This window comes from Euwallacea fornicatus, chromosome 37 (assembly GCF_040115645.1).
Source record: "Euwallacea fornicatus isolate EFF26 chromosome 37, ASM4011564v1, whole genome shotgun sequence".
NCBI lineage: Eukaryota > Metazoa > Arthropoda > Insecta > Coleoptera > Curculionidae > Euwallacea > Euwallacea fornicatus.
The window spans coordinates 425,337-443,076 of NC_089577.1; the positions used below are offsets into that span (position 1 = coordinate 425,337).

General features: G+C 42.0%; 5 protein-coding genes across 10 annotated transcripts; 1 reads left to right on the forward strand and 4 right to left on the reverse strand.

Annotated features, from left to right (window-relative positions):
* Nucleotides 1-1,286: 1,286 nt before the first annotated feature.
* LOC136349369 (uncharacterized) lies at nucleotides 1,287-1,961 on the reverse strand. The gene is made up of 4 exons (XM_066300877.1): nucleotides 1,838-1,961; nucleotides 1,705-1,783; nucleotides 1,473-1,647; nucleotides 1,287-1,418 (listed from the first exon to the last, which is right to left on the reverse strand). Exons 1-4 carry the CDS (start codon nucleotides 1,850-1,852, stop codon nucleotides 1,382-1,384), a joined length of 306 nt encoding a protein of 101 aa, XP_066156974.1. The 5' UTR covers nucleotides 1,853-1,961; the 3' UTR covers nucleotides 1,287-1,381.
* Nucleotides 1,962-2,742: 781 nt separating this feature from the next.
* On the forward strand, nucleotides 2,743-3,801 carry LOC136349361 (uncharacterized). Its single transcript, XM_066300869.1, has 3 exons — nucleotides 2,743-3,112; nucleotides 3,165-3,286; nucleotides 3,346-3,801. Exons 1-3 carry the CDS (start codon nucleotides 2,758-2,760, stop codon nucleotides 3,757-3,759), a joined length of 891 nt encoding a protein of 296 aa, XP_066156966.1. The 5' UTR covers nucleotides 2,743-2,757; the 3' UTR covers nucleotides 3,760-3,801.
* Nucleotides 3,794-5,893, reverse strand: LOC136349355 (methanethiol oxidase). Its single transcript, XM_066300860.1, has 6 exons — nucleotides 5,718-5,893; nucleotides 5,514-5,665; nucleotides 5,276-5,464; nucleotides 4,544-5,225; nucleotides 4,154-4,487; nucleotides 3,794-4,095 (listed from the first exon to the last, which is right to left on the reverse strand). The coding sequence occupies exons 1-6, from the start codon at nucleotides 5,731-5,733 to the stop codon at nucleotides 4,044-4,046; spliced, it is 1,425 nt and encodes a 474-aa protein (XP_066156957.1). The 5' UTR covers nucleotides 5,734-5,893; the 3' UTR covers nucleotides 3,794-4,043.
* A 416-nt stretch (nucleotides 5,894-6,309) lies between these two features.
* On the reverse strand, nucleotides 6,310-9,613 carry LOC136349358 (EGFR adapter protein-like). Of its 3 annotated transcripts, none has more exons than XM_066300863.1 (6): nucleotides 8,744-9,611; nucleotides 8,307-8,417; nucleotides 7,985-8,258; nucleotides 7,197-7,341; nucleotides 6,934-7,138; nucleotides 6,310-6,883 (listed from the first exon to the last, which is right to left on the reverse strand). In XM_066300863.1, exons 1-6 carry the CDS (start codon nucleotides 8,915-8,917, stop codon nucleotides 6,716-6,718), a joined length of 1,077 nt encoding a protein of 358 aa, XP_066156960.1. In that variant the 5' UTR covers nucleotides 8,918-9,611; the 3' UTR covers nucleotides 6,310-6,715. The 3 variants fall into 3 exon arrangements, with proteins under 3 accessions (XP_066156960.1, XP_066156962.1, XP_066156961.1); XM_066300865.1 differs by having other exon boundaries at nucleotides 8,307-8,459; nucleotides 8,744-8,850; XM_066300864.1 differs by lacking the exon at nucleotides 8,307-8,417 and having other exon boundaries at nucleotides 8,744-9,613.
* A 538-nt stretch (nucleotides 9,614-10,151) lies between these two features.
* Nucleotides 10,152-17,584, reverse strand: cyc (basic helix-loop-helix ARNT-like protein cyc). Of its 4 annotated transcripts, none has more exons than XM_066300837.1 (12): nucleotides 17,458-17,584; nucleotides 14,232-14,363; nucleotides 13,738-13,806; nucleotides 12,542-12,779; nucleotides 12,363-12,455; nucleotides 12,195-12,312; nucleotides 11,976-12,140; nucleotides 11,478-11,724; nucleotides 11,171-11,428; nucleotides 10,924-11,006; nucleotides 10,596-10,868; nucleotides 10,152-10,476 (listed from the first exon to the last, which is right to left on the reverse strand). In XM_066300837.1, the coding sequence occupies exons 1-12, from the start codon at nucleotides 17,490-17,492 to the stop codon at nucleotides 10,265-10,267; spliced, it is 1,923 nt and encodes a 640-aa protein (XP_066156934.1). In that variant the 5' UTR covers nucleotides 17,493-17,584; the 3' UTR covers nucleotides 10,152-10,264. The 4 variants fall into 4 exon arrangements, with proteins under 4 accessions (XP_066156934.1, XP_066156933.1, XP_066156935.1 ...); XM_066300836.1 differs by lacking the exon at nucleotides 17,458-17,584 and adding an exon at nucleotides 15,698-16,067; XM_066300838.1 differs by lacking the exons at nucleotides 10,152-10,476; nucleotides 10,596-10,868; nucleotides 17,458-17,584 and adding an exon at nucleotides 15,698-16,071 and having other exon boundaries at nucleotides 10,931-11,428.
* Nucleotides 17,585-17,740: the final 156 nt, after the last annotated feature.

A 17,740-nucleotide genomic window follows, 5' to 3' on the forward strand; every position in this document is an offset into this window, starting at 1 on the left:
AAGAGGAAGTTGATGAGAGGGGAGTGAGACAACTAGGCATTTTTGCAAACAAAAAGCAATTATTTTCAAAGGATTTTTGATAATTGAACACCTCGCCGTTGTCATAATTAGAATCAAATTAATGGAGAAAGGTCGATAAAAAAAAAATTATTAATACTTCGATTTTGTAAATTGCGGTTTGATTTGGCCACTGATTAAAGTTCAAAATATAATGACAAATTGCGGTAATTAAAACTGTCCATAATCGGAAAATTAGTTAATTGGAGATGATTAAGGGGACTCCCTAAAATAAGACAACCAATAGAGTTTTCCTTACGAACAATACCCATGTTACAGTGCAAGTACTTTCAAGATAAATACACCTACACTCAGAAAAAAAATTAGAGCTCAAGGCTCATTAAAAGGCACCTTCAACTGAATTTTGATGGTCAGAAAACTTCTTGGGGAATTAGAGGAACATCAAGAACTATTACCTCTAACTCAGCTTCGGAGCCTCTTGATATCTTCACTAATTGCTTGAAATTTGGAAATTTTTGAGGAGCTATTGAAAGACTACACAATTTTTGGAATTATAAACACTGTCCTCAATTTCTGAGGATTTTTTTAAATCACAAGATGTTATAAATGACCTCAGGCATCTCCAGAAGATAATTAGATACACCTTAAAAGGAACCTGGTTCTAAAATTTATCAAAAATTTTCCTGCATTTGCGAATTGATTTGAAGAAGACTCTGAAAGTTTTTGGGGATGAGACTGAATAGAAACCGATTAAATAGTCTACGAAGCGCAAGTTTGACTCTAAAGTCTCTAGAAGTCATCAAAAACTTCTTTAAATATTGTGGAAGGAAACAATGCTTTCTTGCTCGACTGGTTCAAAAACAAAGGGAGACAACTAACAATAATCCAATACAAAAATCAGAATTTTTCTTATCTAGCCCAAGGTCAATATATACAATTTTTAACCTTCTTGTTCAAACTCCTTGAATATTTTGGATTTTTACTTTCAATAATAAAACCCTGTATCTCAGTTGATTTTCCGGACATTTGCGCCTCAGCATGCAACAATTCCTTGATTGATAATTAAAAGTGCAAACGCGACCACGCTCGTTTATTTGCCATAAAAATATTTGAAAAGCGTCAATATCACTATTACAATGCTACAATTCTCAGTTGTAAGTAAATTCTTGATATAAACATCATAAGACTCACCATTAATGAATCGCCAGCTGCAACGCTAGGAATGGTGATGGGAAGTGCAAGTAGAGCTGCATGCTCGATCATGGCTCTATGCCTCCTCAAATCAGCATTCAATTTCTCTCTTTTATTCACTCTCAAGTGCTTTGCAGTGGTATCCAAAGGCTCCTCCAGATTATCTGAGATTTTATAGTAAACACATGTCGAATCTGGATGGACTATTGCTAGAAAGATGCTAAAAACTCTTATTTCAGGCATTTTTTCAGTTCGAAAATTACCTGGAGCAGCTACAACTAAGCAGGAAATTTTGCAGCTGGTTGAAGCTGAGAGGCTCATAACTGGAAATTGGTACGAAAATGCTGTCTACATCAGAGGAACGTTTCTGCTTTGCTCTAATGATAATCTTTTGAAGTTGCGAATTATAGCTATAGCTGGGACTCCAGTACAACTTCACTAAAAAAGAGAGAATTTATAAACTGCCTTTATGAGCTTAAAAGAGGCAAAAATCACCTTCACAAAGCTCCAAATAGACTTGAGCAGCCACGACTGCAGTGGGCTCATTAGAGCCGAGAGATTTGAATTGTTCAATCTGAAAATTAATGTTTTTTATATGACATGTGTTATACGATATTGTAACACTTACTAAATAATTATTCATGCTTTTAAGGGAGAATCACACACCGTTAAAACTAAAATTTATTCTTTAATTAGTAAAAATTTAATAAAACCCATACAAAACATGTCAAAAAGACCAACAAAAATGTGAGGTTAAACACAACTTGATTAATGAAAATTATTATCTGGCCACCTACAGACAGAGTGGCTCTCTTTTACACTCGTAAGGATTAGAAAGATAATCATGTATCGCTCTCTGTCGCACAACCCTAAAAATCGAAGTCGTGTATGGTGGGTTGCCGAAGGAAAACAATAATATAAATGATCAAATTATATCTATGTACTATTAATTAAGACTTTAATTAATTATCATATTTAAAGAATGAAACACTCAGTTTCCAAATTGAATAGGAACCTAATGATAAAATGAACGTCGAAATTTAATCCGGATTTGAATACGCTTTTTATTCTTATAAAAATTATGCTCATGAAAATTTCTTTCAAGAATTTGGTCCTCAAACAATGGAAATACTTAATATACTTAATAAATTGCATCGAAAACACTAATTTGGAATTATTTGCTATTAAATTTTTCATTAAAACAATTATAACTTTTTTAAAATTAGCCAAAATCGAAAATTATTAAATTGTTATAGCCCTTGTTTTCTTGATGTGATGGCGGCGGAAAATTTCTTTGCAAATGATTTGAAAAATCTAGCTCTGCTACATACATATAAATGCGTTTTTAATACCTAAACTTAACTAAATCTCTTCAACATCATTTATTCAAGAAAAATACCATCAAACTATATTGCCAGGTTTCAGTATTTATAGACTTAACTTTCTTTATCATAAATCAAAACCCAGTACACTCCTTCAAAAATCTCAACACCGATAGCATTTATCGACAACGCCGAAAGCTATTCAACGACCGCTCGACCTCCGCTTATGCAGGGCTGTTGTTTGCGGAACGTGCAAGCTAAATTCGTCGCTCGCTTGCTTCGTTTCGCTTCAGTTTCTATCGATTCGTTGCTAGTCCCGGCCCAATTTCTCGTATTTCTCGACACAAAAATGAACATGGACTTTGAGTCCCAACGCAAATTGGTGCAAATGTACGGCAACAACCGTCTACTATGGGACACGAACCTGCCCGATTTCTACAACGTACCCAAAAAGGAAAAGGTGTGGCGGGAGATATCTCAGGAACTGAGCGTGGCGGTTGAGGAATTGAAAAGGAAGATTAAGTCCCTAATGGCGTCGTACCGGCGGGAGCGGTCGAGGCTTAATCTGCACAAGCAGCAAGGTAGATAATTGATTTAATGGTAAAGAGTACGCGTCAAAAGAAAATATTTCAGGTCAGGAATATACTTCAAATTGGTTCGCATTTCCGTGGTTCCAATTCTATGAAGAGCACAAAAGGAAAGAGAACAAAACCTCTACCACCAGCACAGAAAGTAAACCCCCATCAGCTAATTCTGTATGTACGCCTATCATACGTAGGCAAATTCAAGGACTGAAAGCTTTCTTTCCTTGCAGCTTGAAGGAGTTCAAATCTCTTACAATCTACATATAACCGACGAAGACTCCAATTCGCAAGCAGCGCAAGAAGAGCACCATATCACGTTCAACCCTGCACCCTCGAAGAAAATTCGCCTAGACTCGCCAGAGAGTCAGACGATGAGTCTGGATAAAGAGACGGTGATGAGCGCCCTTTTAAGACGAAATTCGGATCATTACGAAGCCTTCGGAAATTTAGTAGCCAGTGAGCTGAGGAAATACGATAGTAGAACTTTGCCCTATGTGAAACGGGCCATTCTGGATATTCTCTTTAAGGCTGATATTGGTGAGTTTGAGGCTGGAGTCGTTAAAGTTGAAGCAGCTTTAGACGAAGTTGAGCCGAATGGAGAATTAAAGTGCAAAAGTGAGGTTTTAGACGAAGAAGAAGTGTAGGGGTTATTAGGAGATTTAAAAATAAATTGTAAAGTCGGTTAATTATAGTTTTATTATCCAAATATGACAACTATTTGCACTACAGTTAAAAATCCAAACTACTCTTACAATGACCCAAATTATAAATTATTAATAATAATAATATTTCTTTCTTGACGTGATGGCGAAAAAAATTGTATTAAAATGCGTTCACGTTAGTTTATTTCGTTGAGTTAGTGAATTGCAAAACTTTGTACGATAAGCAGATTTAAAGGGCCTTAAAGAGATAATGTAAGGTAGTTGAATTAGTTTTCATTGGCCAGCCAAATATCCGAGGTGCAGTCCCCTCCAGGGTACCTACAAGTAACATCACCAACAGAGAAATTACGAAACTCAGCTTTAACTAGGAACAAACCTCATTTCGTGCGGCAAAATAGGTCCATCAACCCCTTCCGAAAAGTCCACCAAAAAGTCCTTGTCAAGGGCCATGCCCCCATTGATAGTATCGATGTCCAGCTTCACAATTTTTCCACCCTCTTTTATGGTCTCAGGGTAAAATTGCTTGTCCCAAGGGGAGAATAGACTGGTGCTAACATAAAGCCTCTTTCCATCTAAAGAGAGCTGCAGCATTTGCGGTCCCCCATAGAATCTTTTCCCCTTGATAAATAGTGGTTCCCTCGAATTTTCCGTGTCGTCCAGGGCTTTAACGTCCGAGTCTGAGACGAGTTTGCCTCCCAAAAACACTTGGCCTTAAATTCGTTTGTCGTTAGTCATAAAAGCATGATTATTTCAAATGGATTTTCACCTGTGAGTTTGGGATTAGATCTATCAGTGATATCATATTGCCTCACATCTCCTTGAAGCCAGTTTGAGAAGTACAGAAAACGATCGTCGAGAGAAATTAGTATATCGCTTATGAGGCCCCCAATATGAGGCGCCACCCACCCTGATACTTTCTTTGGCTGAACTTTAATGACCCTTTCTGTAGCCCAGGTTCCATCTTCCCGCTTATAAAACCGGAACACTGCAGAACCTACTGCAGTCCCCACGTACCCCTGACTCTCCTTGGGGTTATGTAAAAACCTCACCTCCAGAGGGGCAACTCCATCCTCTTTTCCCAGATCAATGGTCTGCACCAGCTCTCTTTTGCTCCAAGAATAGAAGTTTAGGTTCTGCCCATAAGCGTCTGGAATCTGGTCGTCGTCTGGATGGAATCCCCTTTTCCAGATCTTGGGAGCCCCCCATTCCGTGGACACCATAACGTCGTGATAGGGCTGATACCAGAAGTCATAGTTGAATCGGGCCGATTTGCCTTTAACCCATGTGCCCTTCACAGTTAAAGTTTCGGAATCTACCAGGATGTAGTCGCTCTTGGGGTTTCCCTGCAAGTCTCCCATGACGGAAATCATTATGTTGCCATCTGCGAGGCAGTGGGTGGTATGCAGGGCCGTGCAGTTGACTTTGTCTACTTCAGGGGCTTCAACTACCTAAAGGTCGAGAGGTTTGACTGAAGCTCCAGAGAAAGGGGGACAACTACCTTCTGCAAATAAGGCATTCGGGGGTTCTTTCCGGTATTCACAACGAATATTCTGTTGGAGAGTAGAGCGGGGAGTATCAGCTTGTCCCTCTTGGAGCACTCCTCCTTTCCGTGGCAACTAGAGCAGATGTTCCAACCGCTGTGATGCAGCTCGTCATTGGGCCTTCCAGTTCGCAATCTATGGATAATCTTGAAGAGATAAATGGATTAGTGTGTGTTTTGCTGTTTATCTTCTCACTTGGCAGTAGGTCGGCGACTCAGGGTCCACATCCACTGTGGCCAAGAGGTCGCTTTTGCCATTGGATTGGTCGGGCTGTACGCAGCAAACGTATAGCAGAGTCTCCCTCGGGCCTTTGGTCATGGCGTCCAAAGGGGAGGCATATCCAGGTCCTAGGACGCACCCCCATCAATTCCTCAAGGAGAAAGTTTTGTAAGATCTTACCGTTATCGCAAGGCATGACGATGGCACCGATATATTATTGTCTCTAAGCGAACAACCACACAAAAACATTCAATAATATCAGTTCTGAAAATACGTTAATAAATATTTACTCTTCTTTATTGTACTGCCTGGGTACTCGAGATTCACTGACGATGGTTCCAGGCTGGTAACGCTCCTATGGCTGGTTGTACAAAATTTAGTACAACCAGATGGCTGTGGTGAAAGTTGTTGTTTATGACCCGATGACACAGCATGAAAGCACATTTAAATGAATTGCGTTAATCGAATAAAGCAGTCCTTAAGCGATCAGATTCGGACGGCCGAATCGTAAAGTCTGCAGGAAATACCGTCAGGGCTTAGATATTTGCCCTGACCACGAGATATGGGAGCTCGGGGCATTAAAACTGGTGGAAATAGGGAGTTTCTGCTCGGTCCCTCCTTTGGGAGCCCTTCGGACTCCTCTCTGTCCCGGATCGAGATCTACTCGTCTATGAGGCTCTTAACGCCTGCATCTGGTTTCATTTGATTGGAGATATTCGACAACGGTCCATATGGAGGGAACGATTTCATCAGGGGGCCCAAACACCACACAGTTCAGTAACCAAAATATATTAAACAAAACAATATAATACGGCGACTTAGTTACTAGTACGTGTTATACAGGGTGTAACAAGTCATCATGGCGACATTTCAGGAGGTTTTTGCAAAATAATAAAAAATGCTAATTGAAATGAATGCGCCATTTTCAATATGCAGGTGGCAATTTATTACACCGACCATGGGTCCATGATAATACGTTACACCCCGTATAGGGATATTGTGGCAACAAGAACAACTTCCACACAACACCAATTTTCACACAAAATAATTTATTAAAACTAGACTAGTTGTCTTAGGTTCAAATTTCCGAACGAGCCACGATAATCATACAAAATCCACAGCCTTCGAAGCTTCATATCAAGCACTTATTACCCTTAAACCTACGGCACTGTTCAAGTCTATCCCTCTGCGTGTTTGGGCTGAATGTCAGCGAAGTCCCTTCTGCAATCCGAGATGACGCACACTGGATGGTACCTGCTCAGCGAAAGAGGACAGGGAAGTAGTTCTGGCATTACTGAATGATGGGCGATCAGGGACGCCATGGTGGGGAAATCTTTGGTAAACCCCTGGGAATACGTTAAAATTTAATTGGGCAATTGATGGGCGGAAAACTCACCTTTATTCGATATCCCTTTCCAGTCCTCATTATCAAGTAGTGGGCGATTCCTCTGGGTTGGAAACTGCGAGGTACCCGGACGCTTAAAGCGAAGCAGCCGGCTTTGGTGGTGCTTTTGCGCACCATGAACGACCCTATAGGTTCCTGCCCCAGGATTTCCAAGGCGATTTCCCGGGGAATGCCCTCTTGGTACCAAGGGGCCATCCTGCAGGACAAACACAACGCTGAATTAAGTCAACTAAGGCTAGAGCGGAAAAACTCACTTCAAATTTGCTTCGTTTTTGCCGAGGAAATCGCAGGAGTCTTTAGAAGTGCCTGCTTTGAGGAGAGATTGAGGACGGTCTCTGATTCGTAACGTCGTCATTTCGGTATTATCGGGATTTGTCAGGGAAATGTTGGATTGGCTGCCTAAAATCAAAGTAAATTTTTATGATTTCGGGGTCCCCAATGGATGTAGTTACGAAGGAAATCTGAATTGAACCAGAAAAACAGTCTCGTTCAGTACTTTCATATTATCGCATACTCTACGGAGCGAATGCATCAGGAAAATCAGTCAATCACACATTCATCGGATTATCATCCACTTGGAGCTTTGCAGCGAACATTACTAACTCGCATATGCTTAGATGTAATCATAACTTCTAACTGATTCTGCGTCTCCTAACCTGCACCACATATTGCATTTTTAACACTTGAAAATTATCATTAAAAAGAGCATTCCTTGGGCAGAAATGTACAAACGGGAACCTAATGAAATTGGACTACAAGAACGAGAAAAAGTCTGGATTCCTCTTCCTGGGCATATTGCCCCATACATGTGATATGAGAACAATAAACCTGTCATAGAGAAGAGCGGAATCTGTCTGTTATAAACACTACAAATCACACGCAAACTTATCCACCATATTGTCAATAATTATTCGAATTAAAATGGCGAATGCACCCTATTGTCCAAAATAAACAATATCTTAAATCAAACTCATCAAAGTTAAAAATCAAGGGTACAACTTTCTTTAAAAGCACACCAATGAACCAAAGAACCGAACTTTACCAGGTATGCTGGAGCTTCCGTCGCTGACCAATGGATATTCCTCGTCGCTTACATTAGCTCCAAATCCCTTGCCAATGCGCTTCATAAGGGAGGGTTTCTCAACCAGCCTCTTAAACTGGTTTAATTGTGTAGGAGAGTTGCTCTCGTCGCTGCTTAGCGCTGCCCTGGACGGGGCACTGGCCGAGTGCTGGCCCGGTAGGACTGGAATCCCAATGGAGGACCCATCCAGGGACTCTTGGAACGGCTTGGAGTAACTCGTCATGGGAATGTTGTTCTATGGATTAAGGAAAATAGAGAGTATACGTACAACTGATTAATGTACCTTATTGGGGGAATCGTCCGAAGAGCTCTGATCCAGTGAGGTCGATTGAGCTTTGCGAGGCCTAAAGGCCATTTTCAAGGATTTCCCTAGGATCATGTCGAGTTCTGTCCCCTGCAATAAGCCCTCGTGAACGTACCGCAAAGAGAACTATAACTGAAGTCGTGAAATTTCATAGCCAGAGGAAACGCGCTGCATCTGTGTTTATGTGCGCCTGTATATGCAGTAATTTTTGTTAACGTAAACAGAGTTTCAGGTAGATTCCCTCCATAAACTGCCGAGAATGTGTTAAATGAAACTGGTGTGAGATATGCTTATTGTTGTCTGGTATCTTATCAGTTTATTGACAGAGATAGTTATTCTTCACCTTTTTTTTATAGCGAAATCAGAGCGTAAATCCGCAAATGGTTCCAGACGAAAGACTCATTCGGCACGCTTACCTGAAGTATTTGTAAATGACCACAGTGTTTGCAATTGAACGATAGGTAGCCCTCGAATCCAGGCATACCTCTCCGGTGGACCTCGGGCTGGAGCTGCTCTTCTTTCAGCCTTGTGTACTGCACATTGTCGAAGACCCTCTGCGGCTCCAGCTCACTCTTCCCTAGCAGTCCCATTTTCCGCGTTTGGCACCCGTTTGCGCGCTTTAGGGTTCCGGGGTGCGAAGCCGACGGTCTTCATTTGTAACTTCTTTTCGGGCCACTGAAGAGAACACGCACACGTCTAGCGCATTAGCTTCAACGTTATCTTCTTCTTATTAGAGAGATTCAAATGCGAAGGCTGTCTTTGTCTGTCGCGTGGTACCGCCGAGAGGTGGTTCCGCGATGGAATGAAGGTTAAAGACTGGCGGTTTAATGAACGAAACCCAAGAACTTGCGGTGAGCGGTAGCACTTGAGCATTCCATCGGAATGGAGCGTACTTCCCCAATTCGCCTCATTGTCGGTTGGAGTACTGGGCAAGGTGCGCCTATGGTGGCGTCGCAATTGGAAAATGTTGCCGGTTGCTGGGTGGATTTGGTGTTAAATATCGTCGCAGTGGCGCGCAACTAGGGTGAGAGAGATGATCGTGCGTCACCTTCCTGAGAACAGTTTAAACGTGGCCAAAGGGGGGAGATTTCGTATCTTTGAAAGTCTAACAAAAATCCTCCCTCCTCGGCCAGTACTTGAATGGGCCGTCGCCCGATTATCAAGGAATTTAAGTACGTCCCTGCATCCTCAAAGGAATTTTTACGGTCGCAGGAATGTTGTCACTGTAAAGAACCAGAACTACTCCGATTGTTGGTCTTAGTCACTGCACAAGAGGTTGCTTCCTCTCAATGCTTGACTGGTTGAAGCAATACAATAATTGCAGCAAGCCCAAGTTGTTTATTTATACTTTTTACGGTGAAAGTTGATCTTATGTTGTTGCCCTGGGATGCAGTTAACTCGACGCTAGCTAAACTGCAGTAAACTCGGCCTAATTTCGCCCAAACGGAGAGGAATAGCTAAATGAAATCGTAGAAGTAAATTGATAATTGTGCAACTAGTTACATTTGAGTTTGGAAATTACACCCTCCCCTCCGCTTATATCGTAATTAAGAGCGGAAAGCTTGAAATCGCTACTCTCCCGAGCTTTCGCGAATCAGCGAACTGATCAAATTTTCCAGGCGATCATAAGAAAATATTGCAGGGCGTCTGTCGAATGGTACATTTGGGCCCAAAGTTCTTCTGTCTCCTTAAAAAAAAAAAAAAAGTTCCTCCGTCCGCTTTAACTCTCCGAGACCTGACCCTAAAGCGCTCTGAATGGTACCGAGCCCTACGTTTTCGAAATTGTGGCGGTGATATTAATTTGACTCAAAGAAAAGCTGAAAAGTAACTAATCCTGAGTGTTTTGTGCCTTTTTATTAATCAATAAATATCGCTATAATTACATAATATATTCTTTATAACTAACACGGAAATAAATAAACGGCTCATAAATCAAGTCAGGGCAGCGGCCAGGGCAAGCCGGAAAAGTCCACGGGGCCCCCCAGCCCGGCGTCAGCCTCCAGGAGGCTCATGATGACCGCCATTGCAGCCTCGTCGTTCCCGTCCATAGGGGCCCCGCTGTGTTGCGATGGGGAGTGCGTGATACCGTCGTTGGTACTGTTGGAAATCATGTCCATGATCTCGGGAGAAGAATTGTCGCCCCCTAAAACTGATTTCGAAACGTTATTGCCGTAACCTCCATAAAAATAGTAAAATCGAAGCACAAAGATTGAGCATCAACTTGTGCGATTCTAGTAGCCGTTAGTCTTCTTTTATCTTCTACCTCACCTGGATCGCCCGACGGACAATTGGTGATGTTAACATTAGAGTATTGGTCGTTGGGTATAGGAGAATAGGTGGGTATGGCTGCAACTGATCTGTAGATCTCCGTAGACCCGCTAGTAGAGATTTGATCATGTCCTGTTAAAGTAGACTCAGGAATGGGACTGCTGGAGCAGGAATTTGCGTTCCTGCGCTGGGAAATCTGATCCACAATTTGCCTCCCTATCTTATTGGCCTCTACATGAGAGTTGATGATGCTATGCATATCCTTGGCGTAAGCTACAAGCTTCTTCATATTCTCTATTCATGGGGGAAAAGTTCTCTATGCACTTACAGCTTTGTTGATGGTACAAATCGTAAGAAGTCTCTTGCAAATTCTCCCTTCCAGCGCTGCTTTCCACCAAACGAAAGTCACTTCTAATGGATAAAGTTATTATTTATATATGAACTGTCTAAAAGGTATAAAAACGCTCAATTGGAGGCATTTTGTAAAGATCTAAACAATATGCGAGGCTGAGCGTTTCTATACGTTTTAGACGCGCTGTATGCGCCTCATATACCCAGAGGCTCTGTACACTTACAAAACCAAATTATTCTTGGATATCACATATTCCACTTCCTTAGTCCATGGATTTTTAAAGGCCTTCCACTCACTCTGCAGCCTCACGAATCCACCTTCTTTAGCCCGGAACCGATACACGTTGGTGGTGATGCTTTCGCTGCTCTGTAGGGTTGTTTTATGCCTCTCCGCCAAGGGAGGGATGTCGTCGTTGTGATAATATTCATAAACGCTGGTACCCAGCATTTCCTGAGGCAGAAACCCTAGAACTAAAGTCGCCCTACGGACGAAGTGCTGTAGTCGCCTCGGCGCCTGTGAAGAGGACTTACCTCTGGTCTACAAAAATGAATTTGCCGTCTAAGGCGTGTCTAGACACGAACTGGATGGGACGAGTTTTGTCGCTGTTGTGGTTGCCCATCGCTATTGTGGAAATGTGCGGCAACACCCTGCCGATGGCCACCAAGCATGATAAATTGCAGGAATCGGAGTCGCCGTCTTCAGGCTCTTCCAGGCCGATTTTGGCCGGGGTCCAAGACTTTAGGTACCCGGTGCATTGGATTACACTAAATTTCTTGTCTGATGGAAGAAGAAAAGAGTGTGCTAAAGACTTTAGGTTAATTAAAGAATATTTACAGTATTGAAACATTGAAGATGAGGGATTTTGATGATAATATTCAGCATAATCCTCATGAGTTCAATCGTATTATTCGCTTAATACGGGCCTGAAATACCATAATAATTCTCAAATACCGACAAAACATCAAACCCACCCCTGTATGGAGGCAAATTGTATTGACAATTTTCACCACAAATCGTGGCTTGCTTACCGGAATTCAGTTTAGTCTTCTGTCTATGACACCCAGTGGTGGTGTCCGCCTCTTCCTTGACTTGGGAAGCCATCCTACATTTCATCCTGCAGAAAAAGGACCTTCGAGCCCCCGGGCAGAGCCTCGAGGCGCCCTGGGGAACGTCCGTTTTTACTGGCAACATGGCTACAATAATCGCATTAATTAGTTTACAGTCACCAAATAGCAAGAAAATGATACTTTTGGCGTCGATCAGTCTTTCTCTCGGGTTCAAGTCGGACGAAGACAATTGCTCCTTGACCTTGGCCACGTCTTTGGGGTGGAGAATGTCGAAGAGGCTTTGTCCCAATAGATCCGCCTAAAATCAGTTTTATTAATCGCCAGCGAGTGGGGCCGGTGGAGACTAACCTGGTTATAATTGAGGATTTTGGAAACCGATTGGGAGACATAGAGGATTCGCCCCCTGTCGCAACCCACCACAAAGAGAAAACCATCTGCGGCCTGAAGAAATTATTCCGTTTCAATAAAGCTATTGCGCACTAAAACACACCCATATAATTAGTTCTTAACGAATTCTTTTAACACACCTGCAAAATTAAATTTTTAAGTTCCTGGTCAGTCAAAAAGGACGGTTTGTAGTGCCCCTCGGTGTACGAATTCACAGCCCCCCGTATGGTTTTCAAGTGTTGCACCGCCATTCGGAGCACGGTCAGTTTGTCCAGTTTCCTGGACATGGCGTGGCACATGGGAATCATTGCTGACAGCTCGGTGATGTAAGTGTTCATTTTATCCCGGCGACGTTTCTCTATCTCGCTGTGGTTCTGCCTTTTGACGGCACAAAAAAAAATCAAATAAGAGACTTTCACCCTATATAATAAAATAACTGTTCAATCATGTGGATTTCCTTGAACTTGATTTTGCCCATATAACTGCATTATTGTGCGGTAGTTATAGTGGGATTACGTCACTTTTGCACTACTTATATTGGCATAATAACTGTTTATATTCAATGTCTGGAGGTACCAGGGAGCAATGCAGATTTCTTCGCTCGGTAAATCGTACTCAGTAATAGGCATGGACCACAGTTTGCATCACCCCTGTATGTGGCTCACTTTCAGCCTGAGGCCTATGCTAATAAGCAAAATAACAGTTTTCCTTTCGTTGCGCATTTAAAATGATTTTTTTCTGGGCACAATGGGGCGTTCTTCTAGCTGGTAATAGAAATGGATACAAGAACGTGCTACCCCCACCCTTAAGAAAAACGGCCGACCAGGAAAGTCCGTCGATCTTCCTTGTCCGCGTCCTAGGCCGTCACCCAACCCCTCACCCTCTTATACGGCCGACACTGGACCCAAATTCACCTGAGGCTCATCTTGAAAATAGAAAAGATGAGCAGTCAACTTTACAAGCCGATGGACTCGGTATCCACCCCACTGTTCGAGATTGAGCCTGACTGGCGTTGCGCAGTGCAGCTACTAGTTGCATTGCGCAGGGTGCTCGAAATTTTGCTTTCACATTTGAAATTTGTTACCACGTTCAACTTGGGCCCACGTCAGCGTTGGTTCATGAGCATGCAGGACTTTTGATCCTTAATCAGAGAATGTTCCTTTTGCATCTATTATTCACCTCTCTCGATTTTTATGCACCAGAAGGTTAGACAGCGAGATAAACGGGTGAAAGAATGCGTGGTACCGTTATCTGCGTTAAGGTTATAGTGGTACTTATTATTTAACATATTAATAATTTCGTAATAATGCGGTACCGTTTGTCCCGAGCAACTTACTTCTTGTTTTCGTCCGTCTTGGTCGATTTGGCGTCTTCCCCGGCGTCGTCATCTACGTCACTCAGATCACTGAAACACAGTATTCGCTACAGTCATCAAACTGGGCTATTTCGATGCGTGATTTTCAATTAACACCTAAACAATACATAATGTATTTACATAATGAGAGTTAATTAAACTTTCACGCTCTTTGAAGCAGCATTGGGGGGCTTCTTTTGACGTAATGCCACACCCAATCAAATCCGGCCATTGTTCCCCCAACTTCTTGTCATTCTTGTCAACTTCTCCTTACACTAACGAGCAAAAGTTAAGCACTTTTCTTTTCCGATAAATCGCCATAATTGCAAGAAAAGTTCCTTATTCTCCAATTGGCAGAGACTAATTAACGCACCTCTCAGAGGGAAGTCCCTCAGGTGCCCCTTTTAATCGATATGTTATTGAAGTTTACCAAGTCCAAGAAATTGTGTAAGAGAGAGGTACACAGAATAACTTACTGAGACGAAGCCTTCCTTTTCCTCCTCGCTGGAGGATTGAGGGTGCTGTCAGCCATGGGGCTCATGGTGGTGGTGCATATTGAGCTGGGCAGAGAGGGCTTGCTGTAGGAGGGCGTGGAGGAGCACGGGCCTCTGTAAGGATGAGAAATCATGTTCCTGACCTTACCAAACGCGAAAACTGACCACAGTTTACGCGGATTGGGTTACATCCTTGACCTAGACTTTAGTTGGAAAAACTGGCATGGTATGTAATAAGATTAGCTGGAGGTCTTCGGACAATCAATAGAGGTCAGCTAATAACTTGCAGGATATGCAATGCTTATTGTTTACAAACATCTACTTCAATTTTCGTATGCGCATTTAGCGTGATTTTTCAAGTCCTTTTTTGGACGAAACGACGTCGTGTGTCAGAAACGCTGTGCGATCCCATTAATTGGAGAAATAATCACTTTAAATGTCCAGAAATCAGGGATGTACCTTGAGTCGTAGCCTCATAACCCATAATTTTCTATTAGAGTTCTTAGAAATAGTACGTAGACCAAGAGGCCGGCAAAGACCAGTGGAGTTTTCGTACATTAACAGCCCCAAATATCCCCTTTAATCCGGAAAGCAATCACATTCAATGGTTAAAGACAGAACTGTACTGGGGCCTAACCTGGGCTGTCACCAAAACCCGTAAATTTCTATTTACAAATTTAAAATTTGTGGCGAGCAAAAGGACCGCTCAAGACAAGTGAAGTTTTCACAGATTAGTAGGCCCCCATTGTTCTCAAAACAATAATCACTTTTATTGATTAGGGACAGGGCTGCAGTGGGACCCAATCTGGGGTAACATCAACAGCCGTAAATTTCTATTACAATTTTTTTATGTGTTCAGCAAGAGGATCACCGAAGATAAGAGAAATTTTCGCATATTACGAACCTCAAGTGTCCACAATAATTAAAAAAATAATCATTTTGATCGGTATAGAGATGCCTATCAGGCTGGGTTGGCACTAAAGTTTATATATCTTGATTAAAAAAAAAGCAGGATCAAAAAAGGGTCACCGGATATAATTGGCTCGTGGCACATAAAGAGCTCCAATTTTTGTACCAAAATATCATGGGGTTGGTCATCGACCAAGGGATTGGCTGGGCAGGAACTTAAAATGTTGCTGAACTCATTAATTACAAAAAAAATCTGCAGTCAACACGGGCTACCAGAAATCGATGCGTTTTTGGCAAGTTTATGACCCCATAGACGCTCATTAATTTGTTTAATTAAGTACGCTAATTAATCAAGGATCAAGAGACAAATCCTAAATTTTTATCTACAAATGAGTGATTAATCATTTTTTAAGTTTTTAATTTTTTTAGTTAGGTGCTCTCAAGAGGGGAGGGGGGGGTCACTGGAGATGCGCTCACCCATCGATGCAGATACATACAACTTGCATATCAAATCTTTTCAGGAGGGCGGAAATACTTACTCAGTGATATTGGTCAATTCGTAATAAGTGGGCTCGTAATTGTGACTCACAGTCTGATGGGCCAAGCTCTGATGCTGCTGAACCATTGCAGGCTTCAACTCGTCCAAAGAAATAAAATCCCGTTCATCTTCTGGAGCGATCTGGAACAGTTTCGAATACGGAATGTCCTGCACCGACGAGGTGAAATTGCGAGCCACCATTTTCAGCATCGTAACAACCCACGGTTAACCTTAGCCATCAGGTTAAGAGCACCGATCGCAGCTTATTAAAGGTGTAAAGCGCTCTCTCGCCACACTTTCGGAATAGAAATGTCCGGGGGGCGCGGGTTGGCGCGCTTTTAAATAAACCGCTTTTGCCGCCACCGACGTTCAAATGTTTGCGCCGGTTCAGGCGTCGCTATTGGACGTTGGCAATCAGGGAATAACCCATTGGTTGTCATGGCTATTACCCCCCTCCCTCTCCAAGCGATTTTACTGCGATGATTATTGTTTTTGAGGAGTTGTTTATGCAAAAATTTTGGCGATAATGCTGATTTTAACAATCTTTAATGCTGGAAAAAGGTATAGGAAGCTTAATCTGCATGTACCATTGTTTCGTCAATGAAAACAGGTTTTATAATCGGATTATTGGAGTTATCTCGTTGTTATCGAATCATCTGGCTGTAGATGTAGTTTTGTATTTTTTAAGTCCGCTAATTAAATGACACAAAGGGAAGCGCAGAGGGGTCAACTGTGGCCCCCCAATGGAAATATAACTCCAAGAATAGCCCCTTTCTTTATTCGTCGACATGAGTGTATCTGATTTGCCTCCTCAAAACAGGCAAATAATAGACTTGTTATTGCTTATTGTAGCGTTAACTTCATGGTCCATTTCTGCCAGTGACAGCCATTTGCAGGGGCGCAACTAGCAGCGGAGGTATTTTATTCATATTCAATAATTGTTTTTAATTGCAATTAAAAGAACACGTGGAAAAACTCCTTCCATCCGCAACTTACAATGATCGAACTAAAATAACACTGTTTTGTTTGAGGTCTCACATGATAATTATTGCACTGGGCAACTGTATGCAGATTGCTCAACAGGGAATGGCAGGAAAACAGTACTTTGTTTTGCCTCTTTCGCTGCCCACGTGGGAAACAATGACAGCTACATAATCAAGGGTTAGGTGCATGGTAGGTGACACCTTTGGTACGTAGTACAGTGGTGGATAACACAAATTTTAATAGAAAAAATTGTAGAAAATAATTAATTACGAGAGTTATGGGGGAGCGAATTAAACAAATGTTTCCGGTTGCTACGCCACTGCTTAGTATCCATCGTTGTAAGTCCTGTTTGGGACATTTAATGGTGACGCGTTTGTTTATATAAATTTCCGAAACCATGCTGTAGTTACATAAGAGAAACATACATGTGTTACTGAGGGCGAAAACGGGGACAATGGCCAATTGGAGAAAATGCTCGATCGTACGGCGAAATTTGATCTTTTTGTACCTCATATATGTCCTCAAATTACAATTTTCCTGCAACTAAAACTCACCCAAGACAAACAACAATATAACAGACACAGCATAAAAACTTAATTAGATTCTCCCTTGGAATGGCACTGAAAGAAAGCGCTAATAAGGTAATCAAATCACACCTCTTGAGTCGCCCTAGTAACGTCTTGTTAAAGGCCAACTATTGGTGTAATAATTGAGTCCTTCGGACACCTGATGCTCCCTTTAAAAACTCTTTTTCTTATTACCGGACTTGATACTCACAATTCATCCCTCTGCATGTCTGCTTCAGAGTCCATTCTTGGCGGTGTTTCATTGTTGGAGCTGTCTTCACTTTAAAATACCCGAAAACTTATTGCAGCGCTTGTAAACATCGTAACTAAACATGGAATTAAACTGACGATGATTAAAGTTCAGCATTATGTTTATATTTATGAATAATTATGTTGTTGGTTGTTGCCTAAACCCCAGTCTAATGTAAGGCTTATTATTGATAAGCTTGACATTTAAAAGCAATAAAGCCTTTATCGCCGAACGAGACTAATAA

Bases quoted from the DNA above. Each gene is read 5' to 3' on its own strand.
- LOC136349361 (XM_066300869.1), top strand. From the start codon at position 2,758: ATGCAGGGCTGTTGTTTGCGGAACGTGCAAGCTAAATTCGTCGCTCGC. The intron at 3,113-3,164 runs GTAGATAATTGA...AAAATATTTCAG, and splicing joins TAATCTGCACAAGCAGCAAG to GTCAGGAATATACTTCAAAT. The intron at 3,287-3,345 runs GTATGTACGCCT...CTTTCCTTGCAG, and splicing joins AACCCCCATCAGCTAATTCT to CTTGAAGGAGTTCAAATCTC.
- LOC136349358 (XM_066300863.1), bottom strand. From the start codon at position 8,917: ATGGGACTGCTAGGGAAGAGTGAGCTGGAGCCGCAGAGGGTCTTCGAC. The intron at 8,418-8,743 runs GTAAGCGTGCCG...GGCTTATTGCAG, and splicing joins GTCATTTACAAATACTTCAG to GGGACAGAACTCGACATGAT. The intron at 7,139-7,196 runs GTGAGTTTTTCC...TTTGTCCTGCAG, and splicing joins AAAAACGAAGCAAATTTGAA to GATGGCCCCTTGGTACCAAG.
- cyc (XM_066300836.1), bottom strand. From the start codon at position 15,906: ATGCTGAAAATGGTGGCTCGCAATTTCACCTCGTCGGTGCAGGACATT. The intron at 12,456-12,541 runs GTGTGTTAAAAG...TAATTTCTTCAG, and splicing joins TTAAAAATTTAATTTTGCAG to GCCGCAGATGGTTTTCTCTT. The intron at 11,429-11,477 runs GTAAGTCCTCTT...CTTCGTCCGTAG, and splicing joins TTCATTTTTGTAGACCAGAG to GGCGACTTTAGTTCTAGGGT.
- LOC136349355 (XM_066300860.1), bottom strand. The intron at 4,488-4,543 runs GTGAAAATCCAT...AACGAATTTAAG, and splicing joins ATCTAATCCCAAACTCACAG to GCCAAGTGTTTTTGGGAGGC. The intron at 4,096-4,153 runs GTTTGTTCCTAG...TGTTACTTGTAG, and splicing joins ATTTTGCCGCACGAAATGAG to GTACCCTGGAGGGGACTGCA.
- LOC136349369 (XM_066300877.1), bottom strand. The intron at 1,648-1,704 runs GTGATTTTTGCC...TCTCTTTTTTAG, and splicing joins CTATTTGGAGCTTTGTGAAG to TGAAGTTGTACTGGAGTCCC. The intron at 1,419-1,472 runs GTAATTTTCGAA...GCATCTTTCTAG, and splicing joins CTTAGTTGTAGCTGCTCCAG to CAATAGTCCATCCAGATTCG.